General features: G+C 34.6%; 1 protein-coding gene across 1 annotated transcript in view; it reads left to right on the plus strand.

Annotated features, from left to right (window-relative positions):
* Positions 1-21,907, plus strand: part of LOC140445285 (midasin-like) — an 84,232-nt gene that overhangs the window by 20,710 nt on the left and 41,615 nt on the right. Inside the window, exons 3-6 of the mRNA XM_072537215.1 lie at positions 4,870-5,081; positions 11,107-13,149; positions 17,339-17,891; positions 20,978-21,077. Of these exons, the coding sequence (XP_072393316.1) occupies positions 4,870-5,081; positions 11,107-13,149; positions 17,339-17,891; positions 20,978-21,077 (2,908 nt within the window). The remainder of the gene's footprint in view (positions 1-4,869; positions 5,082-11,106; positions 13,150-17,338; positions 17,892-20,977; positions 21,078-21,907) is intronic.

Below are 21,907 nucleotides of genomic sequence, written 5' to 3' on the forward strand. Positions count from 1 at the left end.
ACTGTCATCCAAGTTTTCGTTTTTTCCCCAAGTGTTTTGAGGGTTTCTTTTCCAACTGATACAAGGGCATGTTGAATTTTTCCCCATTTTTTCCAATAGTTAGAGTTTCTGCATTATCTTCTTTGACTTCCCTAAGTTTTCGTTTATTTTAAATTTCGTTTCCGCGTATCGATGGCCTGGTTCCAAAAGTGGCTAACTACAAAATCGTCGATTTCGCTTAAACGAAATTTTAAGTTTAACCCTGTCGATCAAATGAGGTATTTCAAGTCGAATTATTGTTTCTCTATAAAATATTAGGTAGTAATACTGACAAACACTTTAGATATAAGAATAATAAATAGTTATTTAAATTATTCGGTATGGGGAGTATGGGTTTTTCGTAATAAAATGCACGTAGCTACATTTGGAACTTAACTTTATTTTAAATTGAAAAATGAATACTGGTTATCTACAATATTACAACTACAGTAAAATTTATAAAAATAAGTAACAAATAAACAACGGTGTAAACTTCTTGTAAAATAAATATTTTTAAAAAAGTCTTGCTCTTCCTGGTCATTTATATCGGGTAATACCGTCTTCTCCTCAATATTTGGATCTCCAATTAAGCCTCTATAAAAGGCTCTGCAATCGCCGGAAAAATTTGCGGCACTACTGATTTCTTTTAAGTTTTGCAGCCGATATTTTTCTTTTTTCTTCAAACAAAGGCTTTAAACAACTTTCCATGGTGGACGTAACTCTTCGACCCCTACGGGGAATAATCAATATTTTGTGAAATTGTTCTTCATCTAAATAGGTTTTGACGTGCATCACAAAAGGATTACTTTTTTCATAACGAATCCACTTAATGTCACGTCAATTAATCACAGTTCCATCTTCAGCTTTGTTTCGATTAACCATTATATGTAAGTTTTGCAAGGGGTTTCCAATCAATAAAGGTAAGGTCAGCTGTTATATAAACTTCATATTTTGGAGCATTTCGTTTTGCGTTCTTTGCAATAGTTACCCATTTATGCGGCAAGTATACAGGGATATTTTTGGTTGCGGTTTCTATTCTAGCCTTTCTTTGATGACATTTTTGAATTGTCCTAAAACATAAGCTATACTTTTATAAGGTTTCTCCATACCTAAATACAGGGTGCTTTGATTTATTAAGTGGCGCCCTATTCCTATCTTATCTTATCTTTGTTAATTTTACCCATCCATCTTTTTGTTTATTTCGGTATCTTTTCTAATACGTCTTATCCTGTCATACCTTTACTTATTTCGTCCGTTGGACCCATTCCCGGTTCTAAAAGCTAGTTTCGAACCCACGACTCGCTCTCCACCAACCATCTTTCTAGCACCATCTAAAAAAGGTTTCCGAGGTTACAACATATACAGACAATTTAATAGATCTCAAATATATGTAGACTCGCATGGGAAAATGACAAGCTACTTTAATTAAGTTAAACGAAACAAATTGCATCGCAAATTTTTCGCCAGAATGCAATACACTAGTTACCTGAAATAGGGTTAAAGATGCAGTTGGCGCCGAAACTGTCCGAAAGGTAAAAAGTCATACGATATTGTTATTATTATTATCCAGATTTAACCATACGGCTCACACTCCCACTAAGGGGAAAATTCAGATACCTACCATCCCTATCATACCATACCTATCCCAGATACCTACGGTATCAAAAGGATTAAGCTCTGGTGGAACTTTTCCCGTGTTATCGAGCCCTAGGTGACAGATACGTCGAAGTATACCCCAAAAATTTTTGTACGCATCTGGATGTCGAGATTAGCACAGCTTTCTGCCTTTAGATCTTATACAGGTGTTTACAGGTTATTATCTGAGATTTAGCCATATGGCTCACACTCCCTCTAAGGGAAAAATTTACTTATCCCAGATACCTACGGTATCAAAAGGATTGAGCTCTGGTGGGACTCTTTTCGTGTTATCGAGCCCTACGTGGGAGTATATCCCAAAAAATTTTGTACGCATTTGGACGTTGAAAATAGCACAGCTTTCTGCTGTCAGATCTTATATAGATGTTCACAGGTTGTTGTCATTATTACTATTATTATTATCACTACTATGTGGTCTGTACCTCTTAGATTAATTGGGCCTCTCTTAATTTTAATGCCACAATTATAACCATCCAAGGCTTTATTCAAAATATCATCTGAGTATATGTTAAAAAAAGAATGGTGAGAGTACACAACCCTGATGAACCTCTCTCTTTATTTCTATATCTTCGGTTTTCTTTCCATCTATTTGTACGGCAGCGCTTTGGTCGTAATAAAGATTGGAATTAATGTTAATATCTCTTGTAATTTATAGTAACATAAACGTATTTGTCTCTTAAGGGTCAAGGTAATTGTCAAACAAAAGTTCTCAATTAGCGAATACATTTATGACCAGCCTCCAATTTTACTAATGGGCAATTCCTGAGATAGTAAAAATAATCATTAAGGTCAAACATTCACCTACCCTTAATATGGACTTTACGACAGACAAAGAGGACAAGCGAGAAATTATTGAGATTGCAGTACAGTACATACCACTAGAAACAATAATTTGATTAAAGATAGGATAGGAGGAAAGACCGATACAGTGGGAGACATCAAAAATAGGAATATAACAAAGAAGTAAAAAATATTAATGAATGAAGAAACAATCTCGCATCTTCATAAAGTGTAAAACAATATAACCAGATACTTCTTTTTGACAAATAAGATGTATTATTAGCAAAATTTCATATTTTTATACAAAAATTAAACTATGAGGTTTAAAATCTTATTTACTACAGTATTTGGGATTAGTATTGGTAAGTGGAGCGGGCGATGTTTTATTTAAGTAGGGTCAATATTTCCAAGGCAACTGGGTGCTGTTATCTCTTTTATTGAGGCAATTCGGACGTTTTTAATCTCTATAGATTTTCAAATAATTCTTGGTTTATAGAATCTCAAAGGATCAAACTAAGATGGAATAAGACTCATTACAAGGCAGCTAAAAAGGAACTAGAGGAAAAAAAATCTGCTGGCGATGAAAATTTATGCATTAGATACCGCAGTGGTGCTCCTACAGTTTGTGAAGTTAAACTACAAAAAAACTACCTTCACATTAAGAGTTTTTTATCAAAATGTTGGAGGCATTCGTACAAAGATTTCCGAGATCCTAAAAAGTATTTCCTGCTGCTTGTACAATATAATTATTTTAGTGGAGAGTAACTTCATTGATAACATAACTGATTCTGAAATTAAATGTGATGGTTTAAATATGTGTTCATTGTACCATGGGTTATAATAAAACAAATGGCGCTAACTTCACCTACATCGAAAGATGTCCATTCTAAAGGTGGCTATGTGTTACGTTCATTGTGTAGGTAGATACTAATGGTTCTACATATTCTGGCGCTAATTTTTAAATTAATGCTATTCGCCACATTTGCAACAAAACTTAAAATGGCGCTAACTTCACCTACATCGAAAGATGTCCAGTCTAAAGGTGGCTATATGTTACTAGCTACATATGGAATTGCGAACTACGTTCATTGTGTACGTAGATACTAATGGTTCTACATATTCTGGCGCCAATTTTTAAATTAATGCTATTCGCCACATTTACAACAAAACTTAAAATAATTATGCGGTTTACTGTGTAAATAGCTCATAAATGGAAAAATTGTAGTTAGCCACATTTGGAACCAAGCCATCGATATGTGTTGTCTTGTTTGAGTTGCCTTGTATCCATGATTTTCTTGGAGCTAGGGTGCTTTACATTCTTTAGTTTCGTTCTTATCGACAATATAACCGGATCTTGCCCGGAGAATATGTCCGCTCCTGGATAAGTTATGTATGATATTATAGAATTTCTATATCTTCTGTTGATGATAATATAATCTCTTTGATTTCTGACTATTTTGTTGTTAATGTTATGTGTATAATCTATGTTTAGGAAGTTTGAACAAGGTATTTGCAATTATGAGTTCCTCGTTAATACAGAAATCAACCATCTACCACGATCGCCACGTTCATTCCTCTCTCCGAGTACATATCGCCCCACACAATTCTCTTTGGGCCTCTTTAGCTTTTAAATCTCTCAATATAATATTAATATGATATCTTTTAGTCAGCCTTAAGACATTGCCAATTTGTTCATAGAAGTTCTCTATGATGTCTTCATCCTTATCTGCAGTTGGTGCAAATACTTGGATTATATTTACTTTACGTTTTAAATGAGAGTTGAGAGACAGCATCAATACTCGATCAGAGTAGGGAACGAAAGTTACAAACAGCTTTTTGGGAATTATTATCAACTATAATGCCAACTTCCTGCCTGTGATTGGAGTTGTTGTTACCGGAATAATACATTGTTTGGTTTCTGGTGTTACATTTTTCTGATTTAGGCCATTGTATATCGTTAAGCCCCACTATGTTAATCTTCATTCTGCACATTTCCGACACAGTGTTATCTAGTTTTCCAGATTGGTATAAACTTCTTACGTTTCATGTTCCAATTTTCGTGTAAATCTGATTGTCCTCCACTGTTGGATCTTTGATTCCGAGATCCATGATCATTAAGCAAATTATCGACTAGTAGGTCCATGATGATTTTTACTAAGGATATCCATGAGAATCTTTAATGTGGTAGTCATCCAGTGGCTTTCCATATCTCAATACCGTTGACTAATTTAGCTCTTCCGCCTTCGGACTTAATTTCTCATCTTCAGGGTAATGAAGTGCCCTACCACGTGTCGGTTCTTCTATCCGTATCTGTTGACCAACAAGTGGGGATTACTTATAATATTTTCTAATATTGTATCGCAAAGTAAGGATTCAACTATTTATTATTTCTTATAATTGGTTTTATAATTGTAGTGTCTTCAAGATGGTTCCTGGTTACTGGTAGACAACGTGAACTTGTGTAGCTCTGCTGTTCTAGACCGTCTAAACGCCCTTCTAGAACCTAATGGAGTTCTAACAGTTTCTGAAAGAGGGGTGAACGCCAATGGTCAAATGGTAGAAATAAAACCGCATAAAGATTTTAGGCTCTTCCTTACGATGGATCCAAGAAACGGAGAAATTTCAAGGTACAAAAATATATAATGATTTTAAAACAGATTATTTTGATCTTACAGGTTAAACTCAAAATTATTCTCTAATAAGCACACACAATTTTAAATTGTAGTTTATTTACTCTATTAAGTCTCTAAACTAATAAAGTCAACTGGAGCATTGTTTAAACAATAACACTTGGCAGTAGTTATATATGTCCTGTTTTTCAGATGGAACTTCTATTATTCTTAGTATTTTTGTTCTTAAAAAGTTTCGCAATATCCGGTTTCTGTTATTTCCCCCAAGAATATTCATATAATTATCTATATGGAGCTGACAAAGCGTAGCTACACTATGAATTTGCCCCTGCTGATGATCTTGCTTCTGTAAAATAGTATTACCTATTGTAGCATGTTGAATTTCTTCAATTTAAAACTCTTGACGTGTCTGTATTTTCAGTACCATATCTAGAGATTATTAATTTTTATCGCTTCGAATACGAAGTGTTTGTACTTAAAAGCCTCCTTGTCGTAATAAATTATGTTTGAGGTTAGAATATACGTTCTTTTAAACCGCTTCATTTAAGTATTAATCGCACATAATCTCTCTCAATATTTTATTGGTTTTGGCTCATAATTTAGTTACGAGTTATTTCTCAAGGGAACAAATATTTTGAAACACACTACACAGTCTCTTCCCAAAAACTAATTAGTTTAGGTCTAGTTTATAAAAAGCCAAAATCCAATTTTAGTTCTCAGTTGTTATTGGTATATCAATATTTTCATCATTATTCATATTTTCATATCAATTTTGTGAGTCCGACTGGTAATTCACTTTTTGTCGCTACCATTTACAGGTAGCATTTGCCTTTTTGTCGACGCCAAACCACCTTTATCAATATTTTTGCCGAAGAGGAAAACATAGCGTTTTTTACATCTAGAGGGCCACCTGTTTTCAGAGATTACACATATTTCCTTTAGAGGCCAGTGGCTTTGTCATACTGTAAGTGCCAGAGACAATTTTTTGTTGTTTTTGTGTGCGGTTGATGTATTTTATTTTACCGAACGTTTTTTAAAGAATTTAAATTTTTATAAACTATTTTTATAAATAATGAATAGGAATTATGGAAATTCCTGTTTTTTTTTGTAACGGTAATTTGAGAATAAAGGAGACAATGGCCGATAGGATTCGTTTAGGTTGCAGTTAAATATTTATTTGATTATTATTTTTTATGTTGAGAGATTAAAGATTTAATTAAAGTAATTTGCGTATTGAGTTGATTTAAATTATTTAAAACCTGCAATCTATTTTAAGTATAAGATTATTGATGGCAATATGTGTCATTACCTGTTTTTTATTAATATGTCTTTGTTAATAAAACTTTTGAGTATTAATAAACAATTTTTTGAGGACTATTATTTTATTTTCGTTTAGAGACGATATAAATATTGTAAAGTATATTATTGGATATGTAACCATTTTTTGCAGCTTATGGGTAAATATGTCGATTTTCATGATTTTTGTTGATATTTTGCTGATATGTTTTCTGACGTGTGTCTTTATGATGCTTTAGAGAGAAATGTTGGTTTAATTTACTAATTCTTGAGTTCCACACTATGAGAAACAACAACTGGCTCATATTAACTAATAAGTTTCGATATCAAAGTGTTTAATAGAATATTTTACCGCAAGGACTTCGATATCGATATAATATTATATATCGATAGTGTGTACTCTTATTTGATTCGCTCCTATCTGTATTGAATTGTTGATATTCCCGACGAATATGACATGAAATTAGCTACAAGGTCTGTAATATAATATTTTTAATATTAAAACCTATCCAAATCCATCTAGACAAATCGTCAGAAATTTGATCTCTAAAAACGAGACCAGCAAACTGAATTTTTCTGGGAATGTCAATTTTGAGATCCCAAAAAATATGAAAAAAGGTCGCTACTCCTACCCCCTGGCCTCCTCCCCCGCCCTCTGAGTAGCGGCTGAGTGCAACCGCCAATCTGGATCAAACGTAAAAATAAAAATTAGGAATGAAAAAATAAAAATAAGAACGTTTGTTGCACTACCTAACTATTTACAACTCAGAAATATATTTTGTTCTTGATCTTCTTTTCTTCTATGACTGTACCGCCTCTACCACCAACTACTGTTGTATGGGACCGCATCCTGTTTGAGTTTCGGAATCGACTGCTTCTGATCTAGACGTCTGTTTCAGTAGGTACTTTTTCGGCGCTGTACATCCATGCTTGGTTTTTTTCAGTAATCGTCTTTACAATCGTTACACCCTGTTGTTGGCTGTGGTTTTGTAGATGCAGCCTTCTCAGTCATCTCCCTCGGTAGTGTGCACTGGATCCTACCCGGATGGTTGCACTGTATTATGTCATTCTCCGTCGGTTCGCGGAGATAAGAATACAGCCGGGTTAATTTATCCACCAATTTATACCTTTCCGCCCGGGGGGGATAACGGAAGGGCGTACCGCAACCCAGGTAATACGGGGAGGGTGGAGCCCCGCGATGTTTCATGCAACGCGCCACCCTGAAATGGTGTCGGACTCGTAGAGGTTAGTGGCTAGCTAACGGTCGTATGCCGAAAGGCCAGGTAGACCAGGGTCCTGCTAACAATTTATTGTTGGGGGGTACACGAATTTCGTCAATGTATTATGTTATTGCTGTATACAATGTCGTAGCTCTAACGTTGGCTTGCTATAATTAGATTTTCTTACTCTGTCATAGAGGGCTGGTCATGAATGTGTGTGACTAGATCATCTTCTTCTGGATTTCTTGCGTCGATTTAGACTTTCTGGCACTTGACGACATCTCGTCTTGGATTCTATTTCCTGTGGTAGTCTGTTGATTGAAAACCTTTGATGCTGTGTAGATTGTTGTGTCGTCTGCGTATACCGTCGTGTTAGTTCAGCCATCAGTGGGCCGGGCTAAAACAAAAATATTATGTAATAACGTCGATATAATGCTACCCAGCGAATCCCATCGTGAACGAGCTACTTGCACCCTAGACATATTTTGGTCTGTTGGTACCTAAAAAGTTCTGCTGGTTATCTATACATCACATACATTGACCAGGTATGAGTGTAGTCTTACTCTCGATTGAAGATATAAGTTCTTTCCAAACTGTCATATATTTTTTCTATGTGGCCATTTCGCTTCTTCTAGTCTTGTTAAAATCGATTTTTGCTTAACTAATGAGTCTTGTCAGTTGCAACTGGCTTACAATTTCTTCTTTTTCTGAATCCAAATTGATCTTTCTGGACAAGAATGTTGTAGTTTAGACTAGAGCAGAGTAGAATAGATGTGATGGAGAGCGAATGAGGGAGTGGAAGGAGCCGGCTGAAGTACTGCCATATGGATTTTCCATCATACCCTTCTCTACAAACGGAGGGTTTTATTGGGCAGAAATTCCAAACTACCATCTATTATAGAAGGGATTGTGTCTTTTGTATATCTTCCTTCTCTTTCTTAAGGTGCCCTCTCCATTACTGAAGGTTGGCTATAACTACAGCAAATTGCTCTCTATCTTGAACTGTTCTTAGTATCGAATATGTGTCCATGCCTGTCCAGTCTCTTACATTTTTCAGCCAGGAGCATTTTCTTCTTCCTGGACCTCTTCTTCCTTCCCCTTTCCCTTCCATTATCAGTCATAGGAAGTTGTATTTTTCTCCTCTGTAAATATGTCCTAGATAACTCGTTTTTCTGGTTTTTACAATATTTAGGAGTTCTCTCTCAGTCCCCATTCTTCTCAGCACCCCGTTGTTGGCCACATGCTCTGTCTAAGAGATCTTCAGCATTCTTCGAAAAACCCACATCTCAAAGGCTTCTTCACGTCTCATACTAGTGATTCCGAGAGTCCGTTTCCACTTCGTATATCAATATGGAAGAAATGAATGTTTTTACAAATTGGTATCGGATATCCAACGATAAGGTAGAGTTTATTAGGAGTTTTTTCATTCTTTGAAAAGCGGAACTAGCATACTCTATATGAGCACGTATTTCAACTTCGTAGTCAAGATCGTTTGTTATCCAGCAGCCAAGATACTTAAATTTTTGTACGGGTTCTATCTGTTTGTTGTAGATACGAACTAGAATTATTTGATCCCAATATAGGTTTTCAATAAGGGGCACCGTGTTATGGTCTATACATGTTGTGTTAGGGATTCTATGAGTTCTGTGTGTTTTACTCGATCAAATGCTTTTTCGTAGACGATGAAACAGAGAAACACGTCTTTTCGTTGATCTCGTCATTTTTGGAGTAATATCTGGAGGCCAAATAATGCCTCCCTCGTACCCCATACAAAATCCAAATTGATTGTCGCTCAGATTTCTTTCGCATTCTCTGTATAGATGTTGATGTTTGAGTAAAATTTTCAGAAAATGGCTCATCAGGCTAATTAATCTGAACTGTGAGCATCTATTTGCTTTATTTTTCTTGGGTATAGGTATAAATGTCGATCTAAGCTAGTCTTCTGGGAAGATTATAGTGTATATGTGTATATAGTGTATAGTATATATGTTGTTAAATAGTAGTGTTAAGGACTGAAGATTTTCTTCATTGATAAGTTTTATCATCTCTACATATATCTCATCTGGACCTGAGGCCTTTTGTGGCTTTGCCGTATTAATTGTTTTTGTAACTTCCGATGTTAATATATCAAGTATTGTGTCTTGTACTATATTCATTTGGGGTTCTGTTCTCTCGTCATTAAGCAGATCTTCGATATATTTTTTCCATATATTTCCTACATTTTCTGGACTAGATACTATTTGGTTGTTATCATCTACTAGAGTTGTTGTAGTGAATTTTTTCTTCATATTTGTGATTTCCTTAATCTTTTTGTATGCATTGGAGTAGTCATGTTTTTTTAGTAATTCCGTCAGTTTCTGACATCTGCTGTTTATCCAGTCTTCTTTGGCTTTCCTGATTTTGTTTCGGATTTTTCTCTGGGTTTCTTTATATTTTACTTAATTGCGGTTTTTGTAAGATCTTCTTTCGTCCATCAGTTCTAGGATGTCTTCTGTCATCCACGTATTCTTCCTCTTCTGTATATTCCCAAACCAAAGTTTCCGACTACGTCTTCGGTTCGTCCTTCACCTACTTTGGCATTAAAATCTCCCATAATAATGTTTACATCATATTTCTTTGCGATGTTTATTAGCTGTTTGATCTCTTGGTAGAATTCTCATATTTCTCTTTCTGGTTTTTCTCCTGTAGCAGCATATACTTGAATAAAGTTAATCTTTCGAGGAGTGGTATTAATTTGTAGCACAGCTACTCTATCAGATATAGGTATAAAGTTCTTTACACATTTACTGCTTTTCTCTTCAACTATTAATGCCACTCCGTTATAATGATGAGGATCGTCATTACCAGCATAGTATAACACATGGTTATCGATGTTTGTCTGTCCAGATCCAGGCCACCTAACTTCACTGACTCCGAGAATGTTGACTCCTATTCTTTTCATTTCTCTCACGATGTTATGAGATTTTCCTGGCATAAAGAGAGATTTTGCATTCCAGGTTCCAATTGTCAATGTGTCATTTTTGTTTTCCACTTTTGGGTGGTTCTTAGTATTTAACTTGGAGATTCTTAGCACCCCTTGACCATTTAAGGTCTGCCACGGACTAGGGGCCTTTTGTTTTCCATAACTTGCCATAGTCATAATATCTTGAGAATGTTTAGTGTATCGGTCTCTCCTTGCCTTACACACCGTAGTATTACATCCGATTAAACCAATATCAGATTGTCGCCTATAAGTATCTGATTCCAAGCCTATTAAGAAGTCATTCTTCTCTAGCATTGGAGTTAGTAATGGCATATCTTCCTTAACTCGCGTAAAAAAGGCTGAGTTGTCGAAGGAAGGTATATTTTATTGTGCCTTACCCGTTGTGTCCTAATTTGATGTGTTTTTATCGATTATTCCGAACATACGAGTATATTGTACAAATTGGTTAAAAAAAATTCTTTATGCCATAGATTTAATTCTAATTTTGATGTTTCTGAAATAAAATGTATCATTTTAATTTTAGGGCTATGAGAAATAGAGGCATAGAAATCTACCTATTAAACGAAGGAGAACTGCAACGCTCACATGACATCGACAGAAGTAGTTTAATCCAGCTAGAAGGACTAAGCTCATTCCATGCACAAATGCTAATAAACCTACACAATTTTATTTCCGAACTCATCATAGGCGAAAGACCAAATGTAAACGAGCTAATTCAAGTCTCAACACTAGCAGCTCAGCAACTAAAATATGGTGTAGATAGCAAACAGACTTTTATAAGTGCAATACTGGAAGTTTATTATAAAACTAGGTCACCGTGTGAATTTACTTGCACTAATTTTGAAACTGTTATAACCGAGGAAATCACTAAATTACTTAATACCGAATCCAGTACAGTCTCAGCTTGTTTTGACTCAAATGCAACACTTAAAACACAAGAAATATCTCTAAATTCATCTATCGAGAAGGTTAAACAACAGTCTGTCTTGCTGTTTGATTATTTAGAGAATATAGTCAAAACTTGCGCAGATGTAGACGTTAAACTTGGACATCTACTCTTTTGTTTTTATTCTACAACTTCCTTGGAAGATATAAACATTCGGCATTCCTATTTGCAAGCAAAAATTAAATCTATTCAACATTTAACTCCACCATTGCAAAATTTGCTGTTAAATATAACAAATAAGCTATTGTATATATGCCAGAGAAGCTCAACTGACCTCAGTTTGCCCATTGACCATAACTGGATTCCAGAAATATCTACATCGAAAGATACTTTTGAAAGCAACACCCTAATGTTGCCTTTGTTCTTCAGTGTTGATACTTTGTTAGAAAATAACAACTTATCTAATATTTCTGGAAATAGAATAGAGTTCGATGGCAAAAAATTAAATTTTATTAAACCAAAAAAAGGAAGCAAACTAACTCTAGTTGAATATTCTCGATATTTACAACACGGTTTAATCGAAGACCGCTTTGGCGATGTTGTTATTCAAAATTTTACCAATCTAACTAAAGCCTACAACGATTTTTTAATGACTGTTGTGAATATGACAGAAAGTATTAATAATCACGATATTATAGATTTGATTTACATGCTTTTTTGGAAATCTAAGTTGGTAGAACTTCTTCACTTTAATTATTCTGTAGATGTAGACAAAAAACAGCTACAAAAGGTTTTCGCTGAACTTCCTGTACACTACAAATGGTTTTATAAATTTTCTGTGCAGGCTGTTTCAAAGATTACTAATCTGCCAGTACTAGAAAGCTTAGAAGATATCCTAAAGCAGATAAATAGTAAATTAGATAAACAGTTTTCGGTTATGCATAAACTGGGCAAAAACTATCAGAAATCGAGCAACAGGCCTCCTCCTTATACAAGCAAAGAACACTATGATATTATTTATAAATTCAACGAGATAAGTGAACGGTACAATTCTAGTCGTAAAGGAAATGATGTTTTGAACATTTTTAACTCTTTCAATGGAAATAAAGGTTTAAGATCTTGCCTGGTGGAGTTCAAAGCAGAATTAGACTACGGGTTTAACGATTTTGATAAAAAGATTGAGCAAATAAATGAAATTAGCATCAAAATTAGTTCTAAGAATCTTGAACCTTGCACCAAATTTGAATTACAACTTATACCATTACTAGATCATTTAATGCACTTACAAATACGACATAATATTTCTACCGAACATGACATGCCGCTTACCAATAATGTACTCATCCCTACAGAGTTATGTGGTACTCTAGTATTATACCATAGAACAAAAGATCCACGATTATCGTACGAAATGTACCGGCACTACTACCAGTACCTTATGCTGTCGCCCTCTGCACAACCCTCCAAATTTTTGGGCGAAGACGAAGAGAAAGAGATAAATGAGTTTGGTCCTAAAATTACTTTCCTTTTAAGTAATTTGTTGATCAATGCCAAAGGTGTGGAAGATTTGGGAAGAATAACTCTTGGTAATTTTAGACATCTAATGAAACAACACGATGTTTTGAATCTCACGCTTTGGGGGAATTTGTATCAGTTATCCGACAAGGACTATTCGTTTATGTAAGTATTAATTTATAAATTCATATATATTTTAAATAAATTGTATTTGATTAGTTACTTTGTATTCACAACTTTCAGATCTTTAATGTTTTTTTTTTTTCTGGAATATTTGTTATTTCCAATAACACGATATAATCTATATACTCCAGCTCTCCCACCCAAAATCATCGCACACATCAAAACAAAACGTAAAATGATCAGAGAGTATAAAAGATTTCGGGACCCCCTCATCGAAGCAGAGTATAACAAGCTCTCGGCGTCTATAAGATTCGAAGTAAGCAGGCTGAAACAAATACCGTAGATGCGTGTTACGGCCAACCTGGACTACCCAGAGGGTGCTAAATTCTAGAACCAATTCAAAGTCCTAACGAAGCAAAAAAGTCAGCCACGTTTACATCTCACAGTCAATAACATCATTCTTAGTAACCCACAAGACAAGGCCGAAGCCTTCAAAACTTCACTCCAGGCCGCACTCTTTTCCCCCAATAATCCCAATTTCAATGAAAGATCCAAAAGGAAAGCCAAACGGAGAGTGGAAGATATATTCTATTACCCGCAGGCACATTTGGGGCCTCATTCTCACCCGATGAAGCCTTAAAAATCTTCCAGAGAATATAATCCCGTTGCTCACCAACATAATCAATGCATGTCTTACGATGAACTATTTTCCAATTCCATGGAAAGTGGCCATTACAGTTATGATTCCCAAACAAAGGAAACCCCTAACCAATCCTGAATCGTATAAACCCATTTCTCTACTGAGCACCCTAGGTAAAGTCTACGAGATGATCCTTAAGGAAAGACTCGTAGAATTCCTAGACGCTCACCTCGCCATTCCTAATTACCAATTAGGTTTCAGGGCTGGACATTTTACGCAAAATGCATTGGTTAAATCAACAACTTTCATTTCACAATCAATTAACGAAAGGAAACACGTCATAGGCATATTCCTGGACGTTTAGAAGGCATTCGATCAGGTCTGGCACACAGGTCTGTGTCAAAAACTCCGCCTTGCTGTATTGCCCACTTCTTTCGTTAAACTAATAAATTCCTATCTCTCCAATCGGACGATCAGGATCAAAGTTGGCGATATTTTATCCACACCCTTTACTCCACAAACTGGAGTACCCCAGGGCTCAATTCTTCCTCCAATATTATACACAATCTACAATAGTGACATCCCCCGCCCGCAGTATAGTTCGGAAACCCTTCTTCTGTATGCGGATGACACTGCACTCTTCACTTCAGGGCCACATAGAGAGCGTGGACAAATATCTATTCGAAAGAGCACAAAACTATCTAGATCGAGTCATTAGGTGGTGCAATAAATGGAGAGTGACCATAAACGCTTCCAAAACACAACTTTTATTATTCAAATCTTCCAATTGTCGTGATGTTCATAGCCGGATAACCTTGTTAGGAGAAGAAATTATTCTCGGAAACTCGGTTTCGTATTTGGGAGTTCATTTTAGCAGGACTCTCAACTGGAAAACCGACATTCAAGACACCCTAGACAGGTTAAGAAAGAGGTTTAAACTCCTGGCAGCGCTGTCCGGTAAAATGGGCAGGACGTCATCTAAAACATTATTGCACACCTACAAAACCTTTATAAGACAGCTAATCAAGTACAAGGCATGTGTCTACGCATCACTTACCAGCCGCCAAATTAACATCATCATGGCCACTGAAAGGAAAATCCTTAGATTCTGCATGAGGAAGTGCAGATACTATCTATCGGCACACATACATCAGGTAGCCAATCTAACACTCTTTAAGGACAGAATCCTATCACTCAGCAGGAGGTATCTCCTTCGAACTAGTACATTCTCGAACAACCGAGCCAAAAAAATATTAAAGACGCCATGCAATCGCTAAGGGCAAATACTCATCAGGGTTCCTAAAAGAAAAGTTCCCTCTAGCTAAACTTCTACACAACACTGGAAATGAACTTCCTGATGAGTATTTTAATATTTTAGAATCATTCCCCATCAAGCAAGCCAAAAACACTGATTAAGAGCCGTTCCCAGTATGGCTGGTAACCCCTGAAGTACCTCCCTTCGACTTGTTTGGCCTTTTTCACCAACAATTCTTCTTGTGCGTTTCATCATATCGTCCATATCACACATGCCTCCTTCTGAACCCCAGCTTTTTAGTAATTCACCTCTACATCTCTACAAGCGTTCGTCATCACGTTTACTACACCCTTTGCACCGAATAAAAAAGGAGTACCCCTTCCTTGAAGAAGCAATAGCCTAAAGGTTAAAACATTGGATCGATCGAATATTTGTGCTCAAACTTACGTTTTTCTATTTTGTCTATGTTTGTCCTATATAGCATTTTACGCAATAAATATGACTAAGTTTGTTTTAATCCTCTAATGTGCAAATTTGTATTTTTCGATTAAAAAATTTATAAATTTATTTTATAAATTTTTAAGAATATAATCACAAAAAAAGTATTTTAAAAACTCTTTTCATTGACAAATAGCCTTTTTTCACTTTCTTTTTGTATTGTAAGTTTGCTACTGAGCGATTTTTGGGACACTATTTTAAAGTAAAAAATATGTATTATTACGTAATATATTTGTTTAAAAAAATATGCATAGAGTAATTAATTTTTAAAGAAGTGAAAACAGTTTTGAGTGTTATTGGAACATAAACGGACACATAATTTATTACATTTAATAAAGGTCAAAAGGTAAAACCTGTACTATCAGGCAATTGATATAACAGTCGCTTCTTCGTCCAACTTGAAATGTGAGAATTGTGATTTTTTCTGATTTGTGAATTGTTAAGTTTTATATCTTTTGAAAGTAATGATTTTTGAACGCAGGGTAACGTGCACAAAGTAATACATGGACTTTAGTACACATTGGGCATTTGTATGAACTCACATCATACAGAGTATCAGCTACTGAAAATCGTCAAAATTAATATCTTCATATCTTCATTACCAATTAGACGGTCATTTATCTTATGTCTGACAGAGTTTTAGTCAAATATTCTAATTTTTGAACAGTACACCTTCATTTTTTGTTATATATTACCCAGAAAAATGTAAAAATTTATAAGAAACGCGAAATGTAACATATATGCAACAAAAAGTGACAAACAAAATACTTACATCCACATTGGGCATGTTGATGAACTCCCATCATGCAGAGTCTCATCCGATTAAAATCGTTAAGATCGCTATTTTAATATCTTCATCACTAATTAAACCCTCATTTATTTTTAACATTTTTAGCCATAATATGTTCTAATTCTTGAACAGTGGACCTTTGTTTTCTGTTACCTATTGCAAAATATGCAAAAATTTAAAAGAAACGCGAAATGTAAACATATAAACAACAGTTACAAATGTAACATTAGCATATATGCAACTGATACGTAAAATCAGATAGAAATTAAATTATGGTAATTTTAAATATACTTGTATTAGACACAAGACACAAGTTATACTTGTGTCTTGTGTATATACAAATGTATACTATACATTTTAAAAATGTGTATAAATACAATATATTGTGTTTTTATTTTTGAATTGACTCAAAAAATATTTGACAGAAAATACTTATATCCAAATTAACCATTTTGATGAAGTCCCATCATCCCAGATGAAGTATCATTTAATAAAAATAATAAAATCACTATCTTGACTATCTTTGTTACTAATTAGACGAGTATTGATCTTATGTCTGACATATTTTTAAGCAAATACTCTCACTTTCGAGCAAGGCACCTGCTTTTTTCATCCATTACCCTGAAATATCGAAAAAAAAATTATAAGAAACGCGAAATCTAACATATGCAACAGTTATATTTTTTTATAATATGTGGCATGTTGCATGTATGCAACAGATGTTAAAACAAGGTAAAAATATATAAAAATACATAAAAAATGTTTAGAAATACAATATATTATGTAGTGGTTTTTAAATTGAGTTACAAAAAGTGAAAAAGTTGGCAGCTTTTATTCTCAGTGATCATCATTAATATTTCATTCTTTTCGCCCTAACTGCTGTCATCTGTATCTCAGATACTGAAAGATTGAAAGTATGTATTCCCAAACAGCAATAAAACTATGGATTACTGTACATTTTAAAAATATGTCAGGTTTATGCTACACTGCACATTAGATGGTTAACATTATTTATTTCAGAAAATGTTTCACTTTTATATTTTTTTAGGTGTTGTGAGAAACAAAATATCACAAAGGTATACACCAAATTTTTACAAGAACTAGCTCTTTCACTTAAGGTAACCACTGAGAATAAGACTAACGATCTGGTGCAAAATATCCTAAAGAAACTTCAAGATGTTCATAGGTCCGACGCCCATCCTGAGCTAACTGCGCTCTTAGACAAAATAAAATATTCGTTCCTGAAGTTTCAACAACTGCAGAATATTTTAGAGCTCGATCAGTTTATTTTAACCGTTTCTTGTTTATACCAAAGTGTTAGTTACTTAAAAGCGAAGTTCAATTCCAAGCTTTCCTCGATAGATCCTCTTGCTAAGAAGACTCTAAAGAGGAATTACTGTTTGGAGGCTATAAAGATGTTTGACGTCTTAAGATCGTGTTATGATAGTCTTAATCAAATTTATAGTGATAAGAAGGAGACTGTTCATGATTACTATAAAGAGATAGAAGTTTTGCAGACGAAATTGCAATCTAAACATCGCGAACTTAGCAAATATGTTGCTTACAGGCCGGATGATGTGCTCTATAGTAATGTTTCTGAGGTAAGTGTTCATTTATCAAGTTAATGTAATTTTATATCATTAGCCTAATTTTTACTTCTTCTTCTTCCTTTGCCCTATCCGTTTCGGACGTTGGCTATTAACAAGGCTATTTTGACTTTGTTTACGGCACCTCTGAACAGTTCGGTCGATGTTAGTCCGAACCATTGTCGCAGGTTATGCATCCATGAGTGTCGTCTTCTTCCCGGTCCCCTCCTACTGTCGATTCTTCCTTGGACTATTAACTGTAGCAGCCGGTACTTAGTATGCCTCATGACATGTCCGAAGTACTCAAGCTTCCGTTTCTTTACGGTGAAGATTATTTCTTTGCTTTTGCCTATTCTCTGCATTACTTCCACGTTAGTGATGTGGTCTGTCCAGGATATCCGAAGAATACGGCGATATATCCACAGCTCAAAGGATTCTAGTTTCTTCAGGGTGGCTTCCGTTGTGGTCCATGCCTCTGCTCCATAGAACAAGACCGGGAAGACATAACACTTGACCAGTCTTAATTTTAGTTCCATTGAGATTTTGCTTGTGAACCACTTTTTCATATTGTTGAACGCGTTTCGCGCTTTTTCAATTCGTGATCTTATTTCTGTTGACTGGTCCCATTTTGTGTTGACTGTGGTTCCAAGGTATGTGTATGTCTCCACTTGTTCTATTTTTCGGTTGTTTAATGTCAATTGCATCGGAGGTTGTTGTGTTCTGCTGATGAGCATGCATTTAGTTTTGGTTGTATTGAGTTCTAAACCATATTCTTGACTTGCTGTGTGTATGCTTTGCATGAGTCTTTGAAGCTCGTTGCAATTTTTACTAGAAATAGAAATTTTAAATTTAAGTTATATCAAACATATTGCAAGACGCTGAAAAAGATTTTTATTACGTACCAATAAATTTTATATTCGAGACAATATATTGAATAAAGAACAAGAAACTCATGTGGTAATTTTAATTTTTTTCTTCTTCTTCTTTTTATGTAGACATGACTCTGTCTGTTTTTTAATATGCCTTCAGTAAGTTGTCGTTCCATTGTTTTCGTGATCTTCCTACTGATCGTCTTCCTATAGGGAAACCGTCTCTTGGAGTCTTTACTACTCTATTTGTTGTTCTTTTACTATTAATTTTTCTAAATGTTTTCATCTCTGCTGTTTCTAACATCCTTTTTGTCTTCTCTGCGCCGGGTCGTGTTTCTGCCGCGTATGTATTGGTCTGATGACTGTTTTGTAAATTCTGCCTTTCTTTTTATTCTTGATATTTTTATTTCTCCATATTGTTTCATTCGGGCAAGCTGAGGCTCTGTTTGCTCTATTTACTTGATCTTCCACTTCTATTTCGAGCTTTCCGTCTCTAGATAATGTGATGCCTTGATATTTAAACTCCATCACTTGTTCTATTATATGACCTTCCAGCTCCAATTTACATCTTAGTAGATTTGATGTTATAACCATGCATTTTGTCTTTTTTGGAGAAATTAACATGTTAAATCTTTTGGCGGTTATATTAAATTGGTGCAGCATACGTTGTAAATCATCTTCACTATGAGAGAGTAATATTGCGTCGTCTGCATAGCAGATTATTTTAAGTTGTTTTTCTCCCATTTGCTATCCTTTTTAGTTTTTACTTTTTTTATTATTTCATCCATAATCAGATCGAACAATAGAGGAGCTCAGGGAATTTTCTTGTCTTATCCCATTGTCAGCTTCAATAGGGTCACTTAGTTCTTCTTCTACTTTTACTTTTCTTGTGTTTTGGTAAATATTTTCAATCGTTTTGATTGTTCCTAGAGGTATCTCTCTTGCGTACAATAAGTGGATAATGCCCTCTAATTTGACCCGATCAAATGCCATAGATATACCGGTTTATTGAACTCTAATGATATCTCTTGCACTTGCCTCATTATAAATATAGCGTCGGTGCATGATCTTCCTGACCTAAAACTTTTTATTTTATGAATTTTAATTTTAAGTATTACATATAAATAGGAATTGATCCTGATTTGGGGTGAAATCTTTTAATATGTGTACCTTAGATAACACCTTGGTCATCAGTGTGAGAAATTTTGTTTTTAAGTGTATTTATTTTAAGCTACCAATAAATTGTTTTTCCACGCTGCGATCGACTGCTTAATATTTTTCCATCGTCGATAAAAAACAACGGACAAATGCACTTTATTTTTACATTGGTCCTTCTAGCTTCGAAGGAGATGGCTCATATTACCGACTTGATGAGTTTTTTTCTAAAAAATTGCAGTCGAAGGATAGAATAAGAACAAACAACAGCAGCAACATATTCTAGAAAAAGACCACAAAACACTGAATTCATATCAAGTAGCATATTAGCATAGAACGTAGTAACGTCCTATGTTCCAGTTCCATTAATTTTCAAGCAGAACGGGAATATTTTCCAGAGCGTCGCCAGTTCCATCCATTTGCAAGCAGAAGAAAAGGAGAAGCATCCAAAGTTCCAATTAGAATGTTTTAATACAGTGAAAAGATTATTCTAATTACATACCTGATGGTTAGATCTAAATAGCTAAACCTATATTTAGAACAAGATAAACTTGGATATTAACCGTTTTGTAATAAGATTAGAAGAATTTATTACAGTTTCTAACATGTCGACACAAATTAGAAAAGGATTTCTACACACACACACTTGACTTAGCGACTTAAGACCAACTGCGATTAACTTTTTTACACACACTCACACTCACAATTTACACAGGATTTTACCTAAGGGTCCGACATAGTGGCGTTAGTGTTTAAAAAACAACAAGCTTATATGGCACTTTAAGACGAATATTTTTATAGACAAGAGGTACAGTCTGTTCCATAAGATTCAAATCAATATTTATGAAATCGAAAAAAAACTAAAATGAATTTACATTGTTTTTACAACACTAAGTTTAAAATTACTACGCTAGCGCTAGTGTGCATCTACACTAGATACCTGAAACAGGGTTAAAGATGTAATTGGCGCCGGAATAATCCGAAAGGATCTGTCCGGCAAAAATGCCATGCGATATTATTATTATTACTACGGGGTGAAAATAAATTTCTTCAAATGTTTTTTTTTTTTATTTTTAGGTAATAAATTATGCGTTTTCCACACTTCTCGCAGATGATTATATTGTGGAAGTGAACGACACTAACAGGCAACAAATAATTAGGGAGAGATTAAACAAAGGTATTATTTTTTGTATTCTAATAAAACATACCGAAACTTTTGTAAAAAGACTTACTTTTGAGTTTTCTCCCTTTTGAAATTTTATATCAAAATATTTTTATTATTATAACTTTTTTGACTTTTGTTACACATTTAACTTCCACGCCATTAGCTTTCTTTATTTGTCATCACATTATTTATTCGTACCTACAACTTTGTTATTTTAACTCTTTCTGCGTTTGTTTTTATTGTGAATTTATTTGCTATCTTTATTATTAAACTTAAGTTCACACGGTTAAAAGTCGTCCTTCTGATGAATTTATACATGAAGAGACATGAAACAACCCATAGAAATTAATAACATTGCTTATTTTAATCAACAGTGTTCAATAAGTCTCTGGTCTGACATATATGTCAAGCTTTACTAATAAAAATCTCCCAAAGCATTTATTTGGATGCACCTTCAATTCATTGATTTATATGCTGAACGTTTTAGTCACCCAAATTTGGCAGTTGTAGTGCAAAACATTAAAAACTAGTACAAAATCGTTCCAATCTACTCCAAATTGAAGTCTCATAAGATAATAGCAGGATATACTGTACTCATATTTACCATTTGGCAATATTTCTCAATAAGAAAGCTGTGGACTCTCACAGACGCTACCTGTAAGAAAATTGAGGCTTTCGAAATGTGGCTTTATCGTAGAATCCTGAAGATATCCTATACTGATAACGTTACTAACCAGAACGTTTTATTAAGAATGCAAAAAGGAAAAGGAGTTGTTAACAACAATAAAAACAGCCAAAATTGAATACATCGGTCACATCATGAGGAACAGCGAAAGGTATGG

Source organism: Diabrotica undecimpunctata, chromosome 7, assembly GCF_040954645.1.
Source record: "Diabrotica undecimpunctata isolate CICGRU chromosome 7, icDiaUnde3, whole genome shotgun sequence".
NCBI lineage: Eukaryota > Metazoa > Arthropoda > Insecta > Coleoptera > Chrysomelidae > Diabrotica > Diabrotica undecimpunctata.